Source organism: Phaenicophaeus curvirostris, chromosome 4 (assembly GCF_032191515.1).
Source record: "Phaenicophaeus curvirostris isolate KB17595 chromosome 4, BPBGC_Pcur_1.0, whole genome shotgun sequence".
NCBI classification, from domain to species: Eukaryota; Metazoa; Chordata; class Aves; order Cuculiformes; family Cuculidae; genus Phaenicophaeus; species Phaenicophaeus curvirostris.
This window is the reverse complement of record NC_091395.1, coordinates 54,115,034-54,133,160: the sequence shown is the minus strand read 5'-3', so window position 1 is coordinate 54,133,160 and position 18,127 is coordinate 54,115,034. Positions and strand designations below refer to the sequence as shown.

The 18,127-nt window shown below is 37.1% G+C and overlaps 1 protein-coding gene across 3 annotated transcripts in view; it reads left to right on the top strand.

Moving 5' to 3' along the window:
* The window catches only part of WDR19 (WD repeat domain 19), a 45,642-nt gene that overhangs the window by 13,972 nt on the left and 13,543 nt on the right, over positions 1–18,127 (top strand). For all 3 annotated transcript variants that reach the window (XM_069856169.1, XM_069856173.1, XM_069856172.1), the window contains 20 exons: positions 214–284; positions 1,042–1,214; positions 1,313–1,427; positions 2,169–2,275; positions 2,634–2,756; positions 3,953–4,102; positions 4,649–4,796; positions 5,370–5,574; positions 6,133–6,292; positions 6,902–7,012; positions 7,280–7,389; positions 8,472–8,529; positions 9,554–9,700; positions 9,804–9,886; positions 11,317–11,400; positions 12,453–12,599; positions 13,024–13,148; positions 14,407–14,519; positions 15,416–15,484; positions 17,765–17,842. In XM_069856169.1, the coding sequence (XP_069712270.1) occupies positions 214–284; positions 1,042–1,214; positions 1,313–1,427; positions 2,169–2,275; positions 2,634–2,756; positions 3,953–4,102; positions 4,649–4,796; positions 5,370–5,574; positions 6,133–6,292; positions 6,902–7,012; positions 7,280–7,389; positions 8,472–8,529; positions 9,554–9,700; positions 9,804–9,886; positions 11,317–11,400; positions 12,453–12,599; positions 13,024–13,148; positions 14,407–14,519; positions 15,416–15,484; positions 17,765–17,842 (2,377 nt within the window). The remainder of the gene's footprint in view (positions 1–213; positions 285–1,041; positions 1,215–1,312; positions 1,428–2,168; positions 2,276–2,633; positions 2,757–3,952; positions 4,103–4,648; positions 4,797–5,369; positions 5,575–6,132; positions 6,293–6,901; positions 7,013–7,279; positions 7,390–8,471; positions 8,530–9,553; positions 9,701–9,803; positions 9,887–11,316; positions 11,401–12,452; positions 12,600–13,023; positions 13,149–14,406; positions 14,520–15,415; positions 15,485–17,764; positions 17,843–18,127) is intronic.

Sequence of the window (18,127 nt, the reverse complement as noted above, 5' to 3'; positions counted from 1 at the left end):
TTTGCCTCAAATCCTAGTTCTCCGAGCAAATCTTTTTATACCGTGATAACGATAACCTATTTAGAGTGATGGGTAGCAATGAGTATGTGTTGGAAGGTATTTTGCATTTGCCCTCTATTTTTTACTACATTAGGCTGTCTTGACTGGGTTGGGTTTCCTCCAATTTATGACTAAGTCTGTATTTGTGAGAATGACTGTTTATTTTTGTTTTAGCATTAAAATCCATGATCTGTCAGACCTGAGAGAAATGTATGCCATAATAAACTTGGATGATGAAAACAAAGGTATGTTAACAGTCTCTGTGAAGACAAAATTTTTTTATAGATTAATTAAACCAGAATTTTACTGGTGACTCTGCTTACATGAGTGAAAGTACTGTTGGAAAAACTGTGTAAATATAGAATTTATCATAAGTTCCTTCTTTCCCAATTTATATTTATTAGATGACCCATAGCAAAATGGGAACATAGGTTATTTTATCTGTCAAAGTATAGAGAAGTACAGCAACCCGAATATTCATCAGTTAGTGTTTCAGTCTTTTGAATCCATGATACAGTATGTTAAGATTATTAAAATAATATATTTAACTAGTTTCTAATTTTTCCCGTGGTTTTTTTGTGAGTGAGGGTTTTCAGTGCTTTTCAGCATCTCTTGTATTAACATACAATACCTAATCTGTTCTTATCCTGATACATAGGATTTGTGTCTATGGCTTCCAGAACACTGTTACAACACTATAGTCTTGGGTAATGAGTTGCCACCATTATCTCCTCTTGTAATGTCTGTAAATACTTCTGTTATTGTCAAGTCTTCACTCTTCAGAAAATGCTAAATTAGTAAATTATGGTTTTGGTTTGAGTTATTCCAGTTAACATTGTAATTCTATCAATTGATTATATTTGAGTACATTAGTATATATATCCCTGGGTATGAATACCTACCATTTTCACATTTTAAAGCAAAATAAGTGTTTCTTGGTTTCAGTAGTTAAATAAAGGATTTTTTTGTTCTTGTTCTTGCAAAAATTTGTGAATGTTTTAGGTGTAGATCAGCTGGCTTGGACAGATGATGGACAGTTGTTGGCGGTGTCTACACAAAGAGGATCCCTCCATGTTTTCTTGACAAAGCTTCCAATTCTTGGAGATGCTTGCGGTACACGGATTGCATACCTCACTTCTCTTCTTGAAGTTACTATAGCCAATCACGTGGAGAGTGTATGATAACCTCTTCCTTTTAAACTTCATTTAGGTATAAGCAAAGCAAGTATTAATAGTGGGTGAAAATTGGTTTATTTTGATTTGTTTTCTCACAGGAGCTACCAGTCACGGTCTCTGTTGAAATCGAGCCCAGCTTTGTTGCTATTGGTGTTTGTCATTTGGCTGTAGGAATGAACAATCGGGCTTGGTTTTATGCACTTGGAGAGAATAGTAAGCATAAATTTACTTCTTTTAAAACTACTGTGTTGTTGTGTCTTATTTTATGAATTCAGTATCGTGTTTAGCAATTTTGGACATTCTACGTTACAATAACTTGAATTGTCATATGGTCCTGTTTGGACTGGATAAGGGTCTTTACAGACTGAAACACTTACAACAAGGTATTGTAAATAATAGAAATAAAACTTCAGGTTCAAGGTATCGGTAATGAAATGTAGAATGTTTCTTTCTGGTTTGGGTTGGGTGTTTTCAGATCATGTTGTTAAGCAATGAAGTACTTCTAGGGTTTTGAGACACTTCTACTGTTTTCTTAAATTCTAAGTTTGGCACAGTGCCTAGGAACTTTGTGGTCAGAGGCTTTAAATTCTCTATTTGGTAGATGTTCATGTTGTTTGCCTGGAGTAAGGTAAAATCGGTTATGCTATGTCCAAAGTTGAGGTGATGAGTTTAAAGCTTTCATATATCACTAAGCATCACCTTTTCTGAGTAACAATAAATTAACTAAAACAATAAGAACACTAGTCAGAGTTGCTTAGCAAAATAATTTCTCCTGTACCTTATAATCAGTTGTCTGACTGCTAAGAAGAAAGTCTCTTTGAAAGTGATTTCTCCCTTTACTGCTTAGTTGTCAGTTCTTCACATCTGGTTACTCAGCTACAAATTTAGATGATGATAAGTGAAGACTTATACAAAATCAAAATATTTTTATCTTTTTCTGTTTGAATTCTTTAGATGTAAAAAAGCTTAAAGATGTGGAGTACCTGGGCACAGTAGCAAGTATGCACCTTAATTCTGATTATGCTGCTGCTCTCTTTGAGGGTAAAGTCCAGTTGCATATGGTAAGAGCTCTGGCAATTTGGAGTGTTGACGTAATGACTTGATCTAACCTGAACAAGTTAATGTGATTTTAAAAATGAGAGGAAATGGCATGATCTTCAGTTAATGGAGATGAAAATTAAAAATTTAAAGCTGAGTTCCTGTAGACTTTAGAAACACAACCAAGTCTAGAAAATGCAAAGAAAAAGTGTTTTCTTGTTTTATTTTAAACAAGTTTTATTTTAAAAGCAGATGCTGGGTTTTTAAGGGTTGCACATGCAAGTTTGGTTTAATATCATTTCCTTGCAGTTTAATACAGGCAGAACTGTGATAGCTCATTAACAGTGGAATTTTTAAGTTCATCCTATTCTTTATATCTAGATAGAAAGTCACGGTTTGGATGCTCAAGAAGAAAGAGAAACTCAACTGTTCCCAGCCAATGATTATAAGTTCCGAATTTTGTGCCATGCTTTAACTAGTGACTTCCTCATATACGGTACTGATGTGAGTATTACTTTTGTTTTCAAAGATCTTATTAGGTGGTATATACATGTCTATCTGAATTATTAGGATTATTACCCATATTTTTAGCAAAATACCTGTGCTTCTGAGAATTTTACAGTGGATTATTTTCTAGGCAATAACTCTTTGCAAATACAGACAAAATTGCATCCTGCCTCCTTTACTGTGGCATTTGTATGAGATGCAGGAAGGTTGATTTTTGCTTTTTCTAGTGTTTGCTGCAAAACATTAATTTTAATAGGAGAATTTGATTCTGTTGCAGTAATGAGAGGGCTGGCAATCAAACTGTCTTCCAGATGTAAGAAAAACATAGCACTTGCCTAGTAAATTTGTTGATTTAGGTGGTGATTTGATAGACGTGGACAAAAAGGTAGTGAGGTAAGCATGTATGATAGCATAACTGGAAGTCTTGACTTACTATTGAAGCCTTTTCCCAAAGAGAATTTATTTTAGGTGTTTCAACAAAGATAGTGCTGAAGGAGGATGTGGACGTGCTTATGAATTTTTCTGGAGATGTTCCTGTGCATGAGGGTAGTTTCTTCACTTTTAGCATTTTTTAGCACTGTGAATTTGGGCACATTTGGCATTTTATAATTGTGATGCAGACTGGTGTAGTGACCTTCCAGAGCAGAGGCAGAATCACTGTCTCTGATGTTACCATTGGTTTAGTAACTTGAGTGGGTTTGCAGCATTTGGGGGCTTTCCCTCCTCCTCAGTACCTAAGCTGATTGAAATACAGCGTTCATCACTAATCTGTGTGATTGCTTTTCTCTCCTGAATTAGTTACATGCATTCTTAAGAATGTATGTTTCTTCCTTGGAGGGAAAGTTTTCAGCTTTGGTTGAAGTCCAAGCTTCTCCCAGCAACATGGCGAGCGTTTCTTCTATTTAGAGAACTGCAAAGTCCATACAGCTTGCCTCCACGAAGCAGTGTGAGATAAACAGCAAAACCAACAGAAAATCCCTCAGACCTCCGGCTCCTTTCCCCATCCCCCAGAAAGCCTTAGGTTTTCCTATCCTGCCCAAAACCATCTGTGAATGAAGAAGGAAGCAAAAAACCATATTTTTTTTAAATACTCTTCATGCTCAGCACTCTACAATGGGAGAAACTGGAACAGTTAATTATCAACTTGCCACTTACTGATGTCACTATTAGCTTTTTCTGTTATTTCTCATTAGACTGGAGTTATTCATTATTTCTACATTGAAGACTGGCAATATGTGAATGAATATCGACATCCTGTCAGTGTGAGAAAAATTTTTCCAGATCCAAATGGAACCAGATTGGCTTTCATAGATGACAAAAGTGATGGATTTGTCTATTGTCCAGTAAGTTAGTGTGGGGTGCCTATACAATTACATTTCCAAGCAGGCTTTTAACCATATAGTATCTTTAAAAGAGAATGAAGAAGCATTTGTCACTCCAGCATGTATGCTGGTAGAAGAGATTGCCAAGGAGGCTTGAAGATAACTTCATGGTAATGTAAGGAAATAAAATCTGTCATGTTAGATCAGGACAATTTTATTAAACTGAACTCCTGATCAGTAATTTTCAGAAATGTATGTGCTTGTATATTCAAATACAGATATTTTGTCATACTAACAATCACTGCCAGTTTCAGTGCCTGTCTCCATACCTCTTTCTTAAGAAAAGTGACTGACATATATGTGATGTGCATTTTCACCATTTACTGCCCTTCCGAATTAAACTGTTATGTTATTCAGTCACTGCTTATAAGAAAACCTTTTCATAGTACAATTTTCATATTCCTGCACTACTTGCGTTCTTTTTGTATTTCTGACCATAACTGAGATTAATATTTAGTTTGTCTCCTTAGGGACTTGCTAATAATTTTACTTGTGCATTATTTATAGGTAAATGACAGGTTATATGAAATTCCAGATTTCTCACCAACTATTAAAGGAATCCTATGGGAAAACTGGCCAATGGATAAAGGTGTTTTTGTTGCTTTTGATGATGATAAAGTGTACACTTACGTTTTTCATAAAGATGCCATTCAAGGTACTGTATAGTCACTATTTTAGTTAATAAAGTAAAATGTTCTAAGTCTTCATTTTCTTAAATATTTTCATAATGGCGTGTAAAAAAATACATAGTACTCCAGAAATTTTGAAGTGCAACTGATAAATAGAAAACTAGTTGCTTCGCAGGTTTCTCTCTAAAGCTCCAACAAGTCATTTTTATCTTAACTCCTTAAGCTTCTTACTATTACAACTTTTTGTCTAAAATTTACAGATTGTGCTTCAATTGTGTTTTGAAGTGTTTGTGAGAAATCTTTGAATCAGGGTGACAAACCTTGTGTTCATTTACTCTGTTAACCAAAATTATAATCACAGCCATTTCTCTATTTATGACAGAGAAATGTTAAGAAATTATTCTACAAATATTTGGAAAACTGCTTTAGAATATTTAAATTACTTATGTTTACCGGAAAAGTGTGTGCCACACAGTAGATGGTGACTGCCTTGAATTAATACCCAGCAAATGTACTTTGTTTCAGCTGACTGCTACGATTTTTACTATGTAGAGGTTATTAAAATTATGTCTTCTTTTCTTCCTGATCTTTGAATCTAGGATCCAAGATTATTTTGGCAGGTGGTATGGACGTCCCCTTTTCCCATAAACCTTTGCTGTTGTATAATGGAGAACTAACCTGTCAGACTCAGAGTGGGAAAACAAACAATATCTATCTAAGCACTCACAGTTTCCTTGGCAATTTGAAAGACTTTGGACCTAATGAGCTGACACAGATGCTTACTCAGACTTTAATGTTGAAAAGGTACATCTGTGTTTTAATTATATTGTGTAAATTGTTTTCTGCTGTGCTTATAGCTCAATATGGCGTATCCGGGTGATTTTAAAATGTCATGCTGATAATTGATAAATTAGATTGATCCATGAGTCTATGTAGCCGTCAATGCATATCAGGCAAAATAAGTGACCTGCTGGTGCTTTATTTGTTTTTCCACTGTCAAATAAAAGCTAAAGCAATTTTTTCCAAGACTGATTTGAGGTTCTGTGACAGTGGCTCTTTTAAAACTTGGTGAAGGTGCATCTTGCATACTTCCCTCCCACTGTAACAAAGCAATCCAAAATCAATATAGTAGAAAGAATGCCAGAGTCGGGAAGGCAAATGGCTTCCTGGAAAAGTGTGGTAGAAACAGGAGAAACAGAACTGTAAGTTACACATTTGTATTTCTCTTCTCTTCCTGACATGTCTCTCCCTGGCTTAGAAGTAAATGCTTTTTGTTTTCCCTGTTGTAGTATTAGGAAAAAAATGTGTTGAGAGGGAAATCTATAAGTAATATTTGTGCTAAATGTATTTTACCTCCTATAGGTTTTCTGAAGCATGGGAGGTGTGCAGACTTCTGAATGACCAGTCTGCTTGGAATGAGCTGGCCAAAGCTTGCTTACATCATATGGAAGTGGATTTTGCAATACGCGTTTATCGGACATGTGGTAATGCTGGGATGGTGATGTCACTAGAGCAAATAAAGGTAAAATGTAAAGCCCCTTTTAAATAGGTAATACAGTGATTTAATTCTTCTTTAAGAATTCCTGAATTCTTGTTTTTGTGGAGGTTTAGGGTTTTTTTTTTAAATAGAAGGTGAATTATTTTGAAGGGAGTTAATAGTTATAGGGGAGAAAATGTCCAGACCACATAACTCTTGCTTGATTTTCTCCTGACGCAGTGTAGTAGAGTACAGTCTCTACAAGGATGCACAACATTGCTTTCTGCATTTGCTTGAGAGCAGCAGAACATACTAATGTCTCAGGCTTTTGGGGGCTCTTTTTGCTTTTGTTATTTTTGAGAAAATGTTTATTATTTTAAAAACCCCCAACAGATTACAATTATACACGTACAAGTCTGTGTGAAATTGTACCCTAAAAATATACTTCTGCAAACTGGTGATTTTAGACAGTGTTAGCTGTAGTGCCTTTGAGCTACGGTAAGAAAGTGAGGGCCTCTTCTGGGTTGTAGAATCCAATATACGTGGTTATAAAATGTAGGGATACTTTGGTCTACTATGCTTACTATATTACATTACTTATAAAAATATTTTTTTCTTTTGGTCTACTTTTGTACCTATTACATCTTCTTATAGGGAATAGAAGACCACAACCTTTTAGCAGGACATCTTGCCATGTTTACTAAAGATTTTAATCTGGCTCAAGATTTATATTTGGCATCCTCCTGTCCTATTGCTGCACTTGAGGTATTCATTTAAGATGTGTGCATTTTTCCTGATGATTTCATCTCCCTCTTAATGTGGAGATAGTTTTATCTTCTGATAATTCTGCCCTTTTATGGTTTTCTTCTTGCCATTGTGTGACTTGAGACATTCTTTCAAGGTGAATATGTCTCTCAAATTGTCTGAACTTTCTAGAGTAATAGCTCTATATTTGTATTTAGAATAATATAAAATTCATATGAGAATTCAGAATTTTATACTTGAGAAAATGCTACTGTCCTTTGTTAACAGATGCGAAAAGACTTGCAACACTGGGATAGTGCACTTCAGCTGGCTAAGCGTTTGGCCCCAGACCAAATCCCTTTCATATCAAAGGAATATGCAGTGCAGCTTGAATTCACGTAAGTTCTCCTGTAAAGCTGCAGTATAAGAATATTAAACCAGTACTCACGCTAAGCCGAAGAACTTCCAATTGAGATACTTCAGCTGACTGCATTTTTGAGGAAGGATTCTGGGAGGTCTTGCAGCTGTAGTATGAGGAAGAGTAGTTTTGTAAGGAATACTTAATGCTAGAGACACATTAGCAAATAATAGTTACTTTTGATTAATTTCCGTCTATCTATGTTGTTTTCAGCTGATAGGAACACTGTATGATATACTATATATCTACTAAGTAAATGCTTTGTAGCAGGCGCTTGGAAAACAGAAGGTTCACACCATCTAACACTTCTTATACTGGACAGTTGCCTTTTGCCTTTCTTTCCTTAAATACTCAGGAGCCTTCATTTTCTTAAGTAGAGGAGTGTCAAAGTTCCAGGTTGCCAGTCCCTGAAAAATAGAAAACACTAACCATTTGCTGAGATTTCAAAGTCTATTTTATAGCTAATTCTTCCCAAATGAAATCTGGTCTGTTTAATGTCTAAATACAAGATAAAAACTCTTTATCTATTAACAGAGATTTTAGACAACTCCTTTCCCCCAGCAGTGTCCCTGGCACTGAGAGAGGACGCTTGTCAGTCACAGAAAGGAAGGAAGAGAGGCAATTGAAGCAGTGCCACCCTCTGTAACTTGAGTTCTGGATGTACTTAAGGAAAAAAAATTGCTTTTGTTTTTATGTTGTGAAAACTCTAGATTTAATTTCAGGTTAGTTTCATTTATCTTTCAGAAAAAGTACGTGGAAGTATAGATGAGATTATTGAGGTGGATTGTGCAGGTAGATTCTTTGCCTGTCATTCACGGGAGGTTTATTTGTCTCAGTGTAATGGAACTGCGAGACAGACTGCCTCTTTGCCTATAGCTTGACACAGTGCACAGGAAGTGCCTTGGTGTACTGTGTAATTGTCCACTTTTGCATGCTTCACCTCCTTGTATGGTGTCCTTATGTCTAAAGCAAGACATATTACATGTGTCAGCTGTGTGGTAGGGAGGTAACTCTATCTTCCTATTAAAAATGTTCTCCCATGTAACTTCAGTTTTCTTTTAGGGGTGATTATGTTAACGCTCTGGCACATTATGAGAAGGGAATCACTAGAAACAATAAGGTAATTCCTTTTTAGTAACAACAGCATTTGTACTATTGTATTTGGTTTGCGTGGCAAAGTTTTGGTAGTGGAGAAGCTGCAGGTTTGTCTTCTGTGAGAAGCTGCTAGAAGCTTTGCCTGCATCAGACAGAGCTAATGCCAGCTAGCTCCAAGACAGATCTGCTGCTAGCCAAGGCTGATCCACTCAGTGACAGTGGTAGGACCTCTGGGATAATGGATTTAAGAAGGGAGAGAAAAAACTGTACAATAGAAAACTGCATTTGGAGAGAGGAGTGAGAATATGTGAGAAACAACTATGAAGACACCAAGGTCAGTGAAGAAAGCGGGGAGGAGGTTCTTCAGATGTCAGAGCAGAGATTCCCCTGAAGCCCATGGTGAAGCCCATGGTGATTTTGGAGGAAAGAGAAGGGTTGAACTGAGCTGTCTGTAAAAGAGAGTCTTCTTTTCGTGTATGCTTGGTCTGGAAAGATCTTATATGTTGAATATAAAAATTAAAGACAAAGCTTAAGAAGAAAACTTAGCCAAGTTCTTCTAAATAAGTGACAGTTGCAGCTAGGCAAGAATTTTGAGACAAAGAAATGATTTCACTACGTCTATGTAATATTTTGTTAATTTGTTTCAGTGATTGGTTACTGTGGCTTTTGTGACCTGGAGAAGAGGCGGCTGAGGGGAGACCTCATTGCTCTCTACAACTACCTGAAAGGAGGCTGTAGAGAGGAGGGAGCTGGCCTCTTCTCCCAAGTGACAGGGGGCAGGACAAGAGGGAATGGCCTCAAGCTCCGCCAGGGGAGAAAATTCTTCACAGAAAGGGTCATTGGGCACTGGCACAGGCTGCCCAGGGAGGTGGTTGAGTCACCTTCCCTGGAGGTGTTTAAGGGGCGGATGGATGAGGTGCTGAGGGGCATGGTTTAGTGATTGGTAGGAATGGTTGGACTCAATGATCCAGTGGGTCTTTTCCAACCTAGTGATTCTGTGATTCTACGATTCTGATGTATATTGTTACTGCTTTCCATTTGATTTCCAGTACCAGGAACATGATGACGCTTGCCTTGCTGGAGTGGCTCAGATGTCCATTCGAATGGGAGATATCCGTCGAGGGGTAAACCAGGCCATTAAACATCCCAGTAGGTTACTAAAAAGAGACTGTGGAGCTATTCTGGAGAGTATGAAGGTATTCTGAAGAGTTAATAAAGCTAAAGATGAGTATGTGAATTCATTAAGCTATTTGTTATCTTAATTTAGAAATGGTATTTTAATAATTTCCAATATTGTAGCAATTTTCAGAAGCTGCCCAGCTGTATGAAAAGGGACAATATTTTGACAAGGCAGCATCAGTATACATCCGGTGTAAAAACTGGTAAGTACAGATTTCAGGGAAGTGTTACGTTTCAGAGGACTTGCTGTGGTGCTATTTGGAAAGGAACGATTCTTTGAATAGCACAAATGTCTCACTAATTAAGTTTCATTAGTGGGTTTTTTCACTCCCTCAAGCTTAAACAAGAACAATGTTCTCTCAGAAGCTTCTGTTGTTTTAAATACAGTCTAACTGTAAATGGAAGATTGTCTTCCTTTTTTTCTTTGTTTTTTAATGTTATGTTTGAAACTATCTGCAGTTTCAAGTCCTCTGTGTGTGTGCACATGCACATTGAATTTAGTCTTTTTATTCATGTAGTTACTGTTTAGTTCATTAAATTTCTTCAGTTACAGGATACATAGCTGAGACTGAGTATTCAGGCAGTTGGAAATGATCCAGCATTGCTGGATCAAGTGGAGTTTGTATCATGAGCAGTCAAAATTGCTGCTTAATTATTTTTTTTTTTGTGAATTTGATTTTTGTCAAGTGGCAAAGTGCATTATACTAAGGAAATTAAGGGCATAACTCTTGCCTAATTAGACTTTATGGACTTATAAAAGTAAGGAGTGATTGGAGAGGAGATCAGACTGCTCCTCTTTCATGTGGTTACTCTAAGAATTAAGTTGGAATATTGTGTTCATTTACTAAGGAAAATTTTATTCCGTTGTCATCAGTGGCATCAGATTGGGCCAAGAGAGTGCTTTGTTAAGTAGAATAGCTTGATAGCTTGGTTTGGAAAGTGGGAGGTGTAAACTTCGTTTAGCAGAAGGAGGTCCAGTTTGGGGACTGCCCTGTCTTTTAGGCAGAAAGGTGAGATTTAAAGTCAGCTTCTCTTCAGCCTCTCATATCCTTTGTTTTGAAAGGCCCACTGCTTAGTTTGCTGGCTTAAAGATCATGCCACTGCAACTCTTGAAGCAAGATTTATGGAAGGGCTGACATAGTTTTGTGTTCTTCCACGCTCTGCTGTTACAGATGTTGTTACTAAGAGAATCCGGTTCTGATTCCCTAGAGTCCTCTGTACAACCAATGGCTTTAAACACACAACCACAGGAGCAATCACAGCTGCCGCTTTACTGCTGCTCTTTTGTAGTCTTTTGCACATTCTTTCAGGTTACAGTTTTAATACTTTGCTGCTTCTTTAGATTAATTAGAGAATACCGGAGGTAAATAAATACTCTTGTTTTGACACCTCTCATGCTCTCACATCTCTAACTTAAAAAAGAGAAGATGCTGTACTACTTTAAGTCTATCTGTTCATGAAGCAGCCGGCAATTTCCAGTCCCTACATCTGTCAACTACTTCAAAGCGTACACATTAGTTCAATTACTTCTGTCTTAGCTTCCTTTTCAGTGTTGATATAAATTTGCCTGTTTTACTGGAGAAAATATGAAACCAGTTAAATTTATTAAATAATGATTTTCTGGACTTTCTAGGGCAAAGGTTGGTGAACTTCTTCCTCATGTTTCATCTCCAAAGATTCACCTACAATATGCAAAGGCCAAAGAAGCAGATGGCAGGTACGTTTGGATGCTTATCACTTTTATAGGATGTGGTGCTGTTGTTAATGTTATACATTACTTCTTGTAAAAGAAATTAAAAGACAAACTTGAAAGTTTGCCTAAAGTAGCCTTGTGAAAACAGATTCTGAAATATGTAAACTTAAAGCATTGTATAATGATTTTAAACGTAAGGGCCTTCCACTAGTATGAAAAAATGTGTTTTCCTATACAAGCATTAATATCTTTTTACCAAAAAAGGCTTTAAAGTACCACAGCCAATGCAATATTCCTTAGCAGAGTATTGAAGTTCGGTTTGTTTCTAATGACTCCTTAGCTGTGATTTTTAAAGATCAGTCAAAGGGCAAGTGGTCATGAAAGAAAATTTTTCATTCTAGAAACAAATTATTGTTAACTCTTAACTGGTTGCACTTCCACAGTATTGATTAATGTGAAATTATTGACTGAAATGAAAGCCCAGACCAGGTTTTATTTAATCAGACAGTGTAGTCTCTACTAGTCCTTACCAGTAAGTAAATGTCCTTCAGAATAATGGTGCTTTATAATATGAAACAGCACCAAAGCTAAATGTTTGCATTGTTGAGACTAGAAAATACTATTTATGCCAATTGTGTAGTGCAAGAATGAGAAATTTCTTTATCTTGTTCACAGAACAAAAGAAGTCTCATTTTTCAGATTGTACAATGAGTTATCATCTGTTTTTTATTATTCTCTCACTCCCATGTGATTTCATATGGAACTGATGGAATAGGTGATATTTGTTGATGGAAGAGATAAACCACTTATAAGACATAACAAAAGGCAGAGTGGGTTAAAAATAGTATTGTGGCAGACATTTTTCTGTTGCCTCTGCCTTTCATTCTCCCGAGATAAAATGAAATATAGACAAAAAACCATAGTAGATGCAGAACAAGGCTATTGTATGCAAACAGAAAGGAAGGTGTTTCAGAGTAACCTCTCAGAAATAAAATGCTGTATGTTTCTTTCATACTGTATTGTAAAGAATTTTAATTAAAAGTCAGAAAAAATGACGTGGAACCGTTATTTTGCAGGTACAAGGAAGCTGTAGTGGCTTATGAGCATGCAAAACAATGGGACAGTGTAATCCGACTGTATTTGGATCATCTTAATAATCCTGAAAAAGCTGTTAATATTGTGAGAGAAACACAGTCTCTTGATGGAGCAAAGATGGTGGCCAGGTAACAAACGTATTCCATGGGTTAAAACAAAAGGGTGAAAGTGGCCATACCTACTAGAAGTTGGTGAGGCTCCCTAATCTGTCAGTTTTTGGTACTTAGCCAGTGGCTGTATATTTCAGTTTATTGATTTGAGTACCTTAAAATTTAGATAGCTAAGCAGGTACTATTTTTGTTTTCCTTTCTTTAACTTTCTGATTAAAATTATATTAAATTGAAGTAATAAGTTTAGACAGTAATAAAAGATGCTATGCTGTATTATTTGGGCTAAGTTAATTTTAGTAATCTATTTTAAATAATTTACCTATAAAATAAATTAGAAATGTATCCTATTTGTATGCTACAAAAATATACTATATTCCTAAAATGCTTTGTGTATTCATTGTGCTAATTGGTACTAAAGTATTAATTTGTTCATTCTGATTAGATTCTTTCTGCAGCTTGGTGACTATGGTTCTGCCATCCAGTTCCTAGTCATGTCCAAGTGCAATAATGAAGCTTTCACATTAGCTCAACAACACAACAAGATGGAGATTTATGCTGATATCATCAGTGAGTATCCAGGTTAATAGCTTGCTTGTAATACGTTTTGCTGTTACTTTAATTGGTTTAGACCAATTATAAGACAAGGGTGGGGATTAGTTTTGTTTCCCAGCCTTTTCCATTTCCAGTCACTGTGGACATATTTGGCAGCCTGTGCCTTACTCTGGCCTACAAGCTAGGCTTTGCTTTCAGCTTAGGTATCACCCTTGGTCTTCAGTCTAGGTTGTTTCAAATCTTGCCTGTGCTAGAGGTTTTTTTTGTCTATGCATACAGATAAAACATTTGTCTAGACCATATTCTTGTCTCCACTGAGGAATTCCTTTCTTTGACCTTGATATATTTAGTACTGCTTTTCCAAAACTAAGAATTTTACTGGTACCCTTTTCCTTTTTTTCGTGGTTCCAGATCTTTTCATACATGTGTGTGTCACTTGTCTTTTTTTCCCCTTCAAGGCCCTTCATGGCCTCATCTTGTCTCAAATAAGAGACAAAAAGGAAGCCTTACTGAGAAGCTGACTTTTACCTCAGGCTATCAAGTCAGTGGCCATCTCTTTCTTTGGAAAAAAGTTCTTATTATGAAGGCTGTAAGAACTTGACAGCAATTAGCTTGGGAATGTCCTGTTAACAGCTGTTTGTCAAGGTGGCCACTACAGTTCTGCTTTTCCTTATACATTCTTCCTTCCATCCAGTCCAAAATAGCACGTCTCCAATTGTGATCTAAGTGGGTAGAAAAAGAGTTTAAAACTAACTTTGGAGTCATGGCTGTCTTTGTTCTAGATGTGTACATCAAACTGGAGTCTTGGTTAGAAGACTAAGTAGTATTCCCTGCTGCCAGATGGTTGCATTGCTCTTCATAGTCACGCTGTGTGTAATGCAGTTACACTCATGTAGTCTTAAATGGTGAAAATAATTCAGGTGATAATCTCATAATCACTTGCTTTTATTGCTGCCAAGACATAATGGAAAAATTAATTAGTAGATCATTAGCTATGTCATTTTATTATGAGTGTTGAAAAAAAAAAAAGAAATCCCATTATGATCTAAAACCCATGGAAACAATTATTTCACTGTATCAGCTCCTAATGTCTGACATTTAGTCTGATTAAATAGGAAAAAATGTATAAAGCATAATTTAAATCTAGCTGCCTTTGGTTTTCTTTGAACATCTGTAGAAAAAAAAGAAGCAGAATAAGAATTTGTTCCTTTGGTAGCACCTTTATTTTACTTTATAAGAGCACTCAGCTGTCATTGCTATCTATCTGTTGCAGGTTCTGAAAGCACTACCAATGAAGATTATCAGAGCATCGCGCTGTATTTTGAAGGAGAAAAGAAGCATTTCCAGGCTGGAAAATTTTTCTTAATGTGTGGTCAATATGGACGGGTCAGTACTGAAAGGACAAAAACGATAATCAAGTGTTTATAGAAACTGTTCAAAATACAGTACTTCAGAATCAGAGAAGTTTATAGTAGACTTTAGCTGCCTTAACTGATAACTTACTGGTATTTGGAAATAGTGTAAAAAACATAGGTAATCTATTTATATTTACAATTATCTACGTTGTATTCTGTGAATTATACACGGTCATTCACATAACTTTTTCATAGCGGTAGAGTGTCCAGGTGGATCAATGACATACTATTCTCAATGAATCTCTGAGTGTCATGAACAAAGAAGTAGAATTTATTTCTATTTTATCAGCTTGACCAATCAAGATTTGGCTGCTGATTAATTAATTCATTTAACACCTTAGCATGCCCTAACATAAACCTTTTTTTTAAAAAAAAAAAGGAAATATGTTAATTGAAGTATGTTGAATGACTCACTTCCTTTTGATCAGTTACAAATCAATGAGCTGACACTTATTAAACATTTGAATTTTGCATTCTGAGCACGTACCAAAAATATTATTGATTTTTGCGAATTACTGCTGTTGTAGGTGACCACTCCTTCAGCTGGGGTGTAGAGGGGCTACAATGGCACATTAGTCATTAATTTCTTCTCACCATATTGCTGTGAACATCTTTCACAGTTAGATGAAGGTATACACCAGAATTTGGCAAAGACTTAACTCTTCTTTTCTTGCAGGGGTGTCTGTGTAAGAGCAGCTGCTACCTCTACAGTGTATGTGGTTATCCTTATGGCTGTGAAATATAGTCAAGATAAGCATTCAGTGTGCCACTTGTCAGTCAAAATGCAGAGAGAAGCAACTTGATAAAAATGAGGAAAGTGTTAATTTCATGTGTCTCAGTTCTAACTTTTCTTCTATATCATTTTAGGCTTTAAAGCATTTTATGAAAAGTCCAAGCACAGAAGATAACTTGGCTATAGAAATGGCAATTGAAACAGTAAGCAACTTTGATAAAACAAAGAATTCTTTATCTTTTCAGCATATTTCTTTCAATATTGTGCCATTTTCCTAGCATCAGTGAGTGTGTTTGAAAAGATTGCAAACAGAAGCAAAACTGTATCAGTAAAGTTGATATCTAAACATTAACTGACAGTAGAGGAAAAGGTGTTTTCAGTCTTCAAAGGAGAGTTTATTAATTCATTCCGATTTTTGTGGTTGTGTGTCAGAGACACTTGAGTTTGGAATGTTTTTTTAGCAATATCCATATACAATTTTTCACTGATGCAGATTTTTCCAGTCTACACACTATGGTTAGAGAAGTCAATATGCCTCCATTCTCACTCTCTGTCACAGAATCACAGAATGGTTGAGATTGGAAGGAACCTCTGAAAGTCACCTGATCCAACCCCCCTGCTCAAGCACAGCTACCTAGAGCCAGTTGCCCACAACCCTGTTCAGACAGCTGTTGAATATCTCCAAGAAGGGGTCTTTCACAACCTCCCTGGACAACTTCTGCTGGTGCTTGGTCATTCTTACAGTGAAAAAGTATTTTATGACATTCAGAGGGAACCTCCTTTGTTTCAGGTGATGCACATTGCCTCTGGTCATGTCACAGGGCACCACAACCTAGCTCCTTCCTTTTTACATCCTTCCCTTCAAGTATTTGTATAGTTGACAAGATCTCCCTGAACCTTCTTCGGCCTCAGCATTCACAGCTCTCAATTTTAGCTTGTGAGAGATGGTTCCAGCCCCTTCATCGTCTTAGTGACCCCTTGCTGGACTCTCTCCATTATGTCCTCCTCTCTCGTGTGGCCTCACACTATTGCTGGGAATGCTTCTCATAATAGAGCCCAGGATACCATTCACCTTCTTTGCTGTGAGGGCACACTACTGGCTCATGTTCATCTTGGTGACCTACAGGTATTTTTCTTCCAAGCTGCTTCCCAGCTGGGTGGCCCCCACCATGTACTGGAGCACAGGGTTAGTCCTCCCCAGGTGCAGGATTTTGCACTTCCATTCATTGAACTTCATAAGGTTCCTGTCAGCCCATTTTTCCAGCCAGTCAAGGACACTTTGGATGGCAGCACAGACCTCTGATGTGGCAGCCACTCTACTCAGTTTTGTATCATCAGCAAGCTTGCTAAGCACACACTCTGCCCCATCATCCAGATCAGATTAGACCCAGAACTGACCTCTGGCGTACACTGCTAGTTACTGGCCTTCAAGTAGACTTCGTGTTATTGATCACCACCCTCTGGGCCCAGTCATTCAGCTGTTTTTCAGTCTACCTTACTGACTGCTCAATCCAGCCCATACTTCATCAGCTTCTCTACAAGGAAGTTAGAGGGGACAGTATCAGAAGCCTCTTCAGAAGTGAAGGCAGACAATATGCACTGTTCGCTGCTCTCATCTTCCACTATCAGACATAAGACCAGTTGCAGCATCAGTCTTCCTAATACCCTTTGGTTTTCATCCCCATTATCTCTAAAAATCTCTTTTTCTGTCCCTAAAACAAAAATCTCCAAAGGTCTGTAGTTATCAGTTCTCCAGCTCATGCTGCACCTCAGTACGTGTGAACCTATTCTGTTTCTTGAATTTCCCTTCCAGACACTATGTGCTAGAAACCTGCCTACCCAGGCCCTTTGCCAGCTTCCATCTAAGCATCCGCTGTGACTTGCTCTTGTCATCCGCACTGTGCTCAGACTGTCTCTGTTCTCTTGAAGAATCCACAGCTTTGAAAATCTTGTTAGATATCGCTTAAATTTTTTCAGACTCTTTAACAGTTGACCTGACTCTGCCTAGAGCTAGCAGAGCTGTTCTTGAGGCCTTCTGTCTCACAGAGCTGTTGGCAGGGTTTGTGAGACTGAAGTTTGAGGTGTCTAATGCTTTCCTCTGGATCTAGATTTTCTTGCCCAAATGAAGAAACCAAAGGCTATGAAACAACTCAGACAGTTGCTGCAGTTGTACCATATGTATCCATGTGGAAAGCAGGCTTCAGCTTGTGGGGCCTACTTTCAGACACCTTCCCAACACTGAAGAAGAGGAGCAGTTCACGCTGCTAGGTGTCAAAGCTGATGAACCCAGTAATCACCTGGTTTGAACACACAGAGCTGAAAATACATTTTAAATAAAAATATATTAAAATGTTTAAATAAAAATGTAAAAAATAAAAATATGTTTTAAATCTATTTAGTTTCAGTGTTTTTATGGAAAGCCTCCTTATGGGTGTTTTTCCTTTCTCTTTCATACCATAATTTCTTCTGTCTTTATTAAATAGGTTGGACGGGCACAAGATGAAGCCCTAACAAATCAGCTGATTGACTATCTTGTGGGGGAGAGTGACGGCATGCCCAAGGTATTGTATTTTAGGCACTGCTATTGTGTCATGTTGCTGTGCTACAAGATCTTTGAAGCTTATTTTGTCCTAAAATTTTTGATAGACACAGATTACCCTTTTAGCCTGGTTTCGTTAAAGACCAAGACTTGCGTGAGCACTCTGAGCTTCAGTTTCAGAAAGATAAGAAAGAAATTAACTATCTTAGATAAAATCATCTTTCTCCAGGCTTTATGAAAGCAGGTAGTTGGACACAGGAGATTCAAATTAACGCTCAAACTGAAGGAAAGAGACAAAACTTAGCTG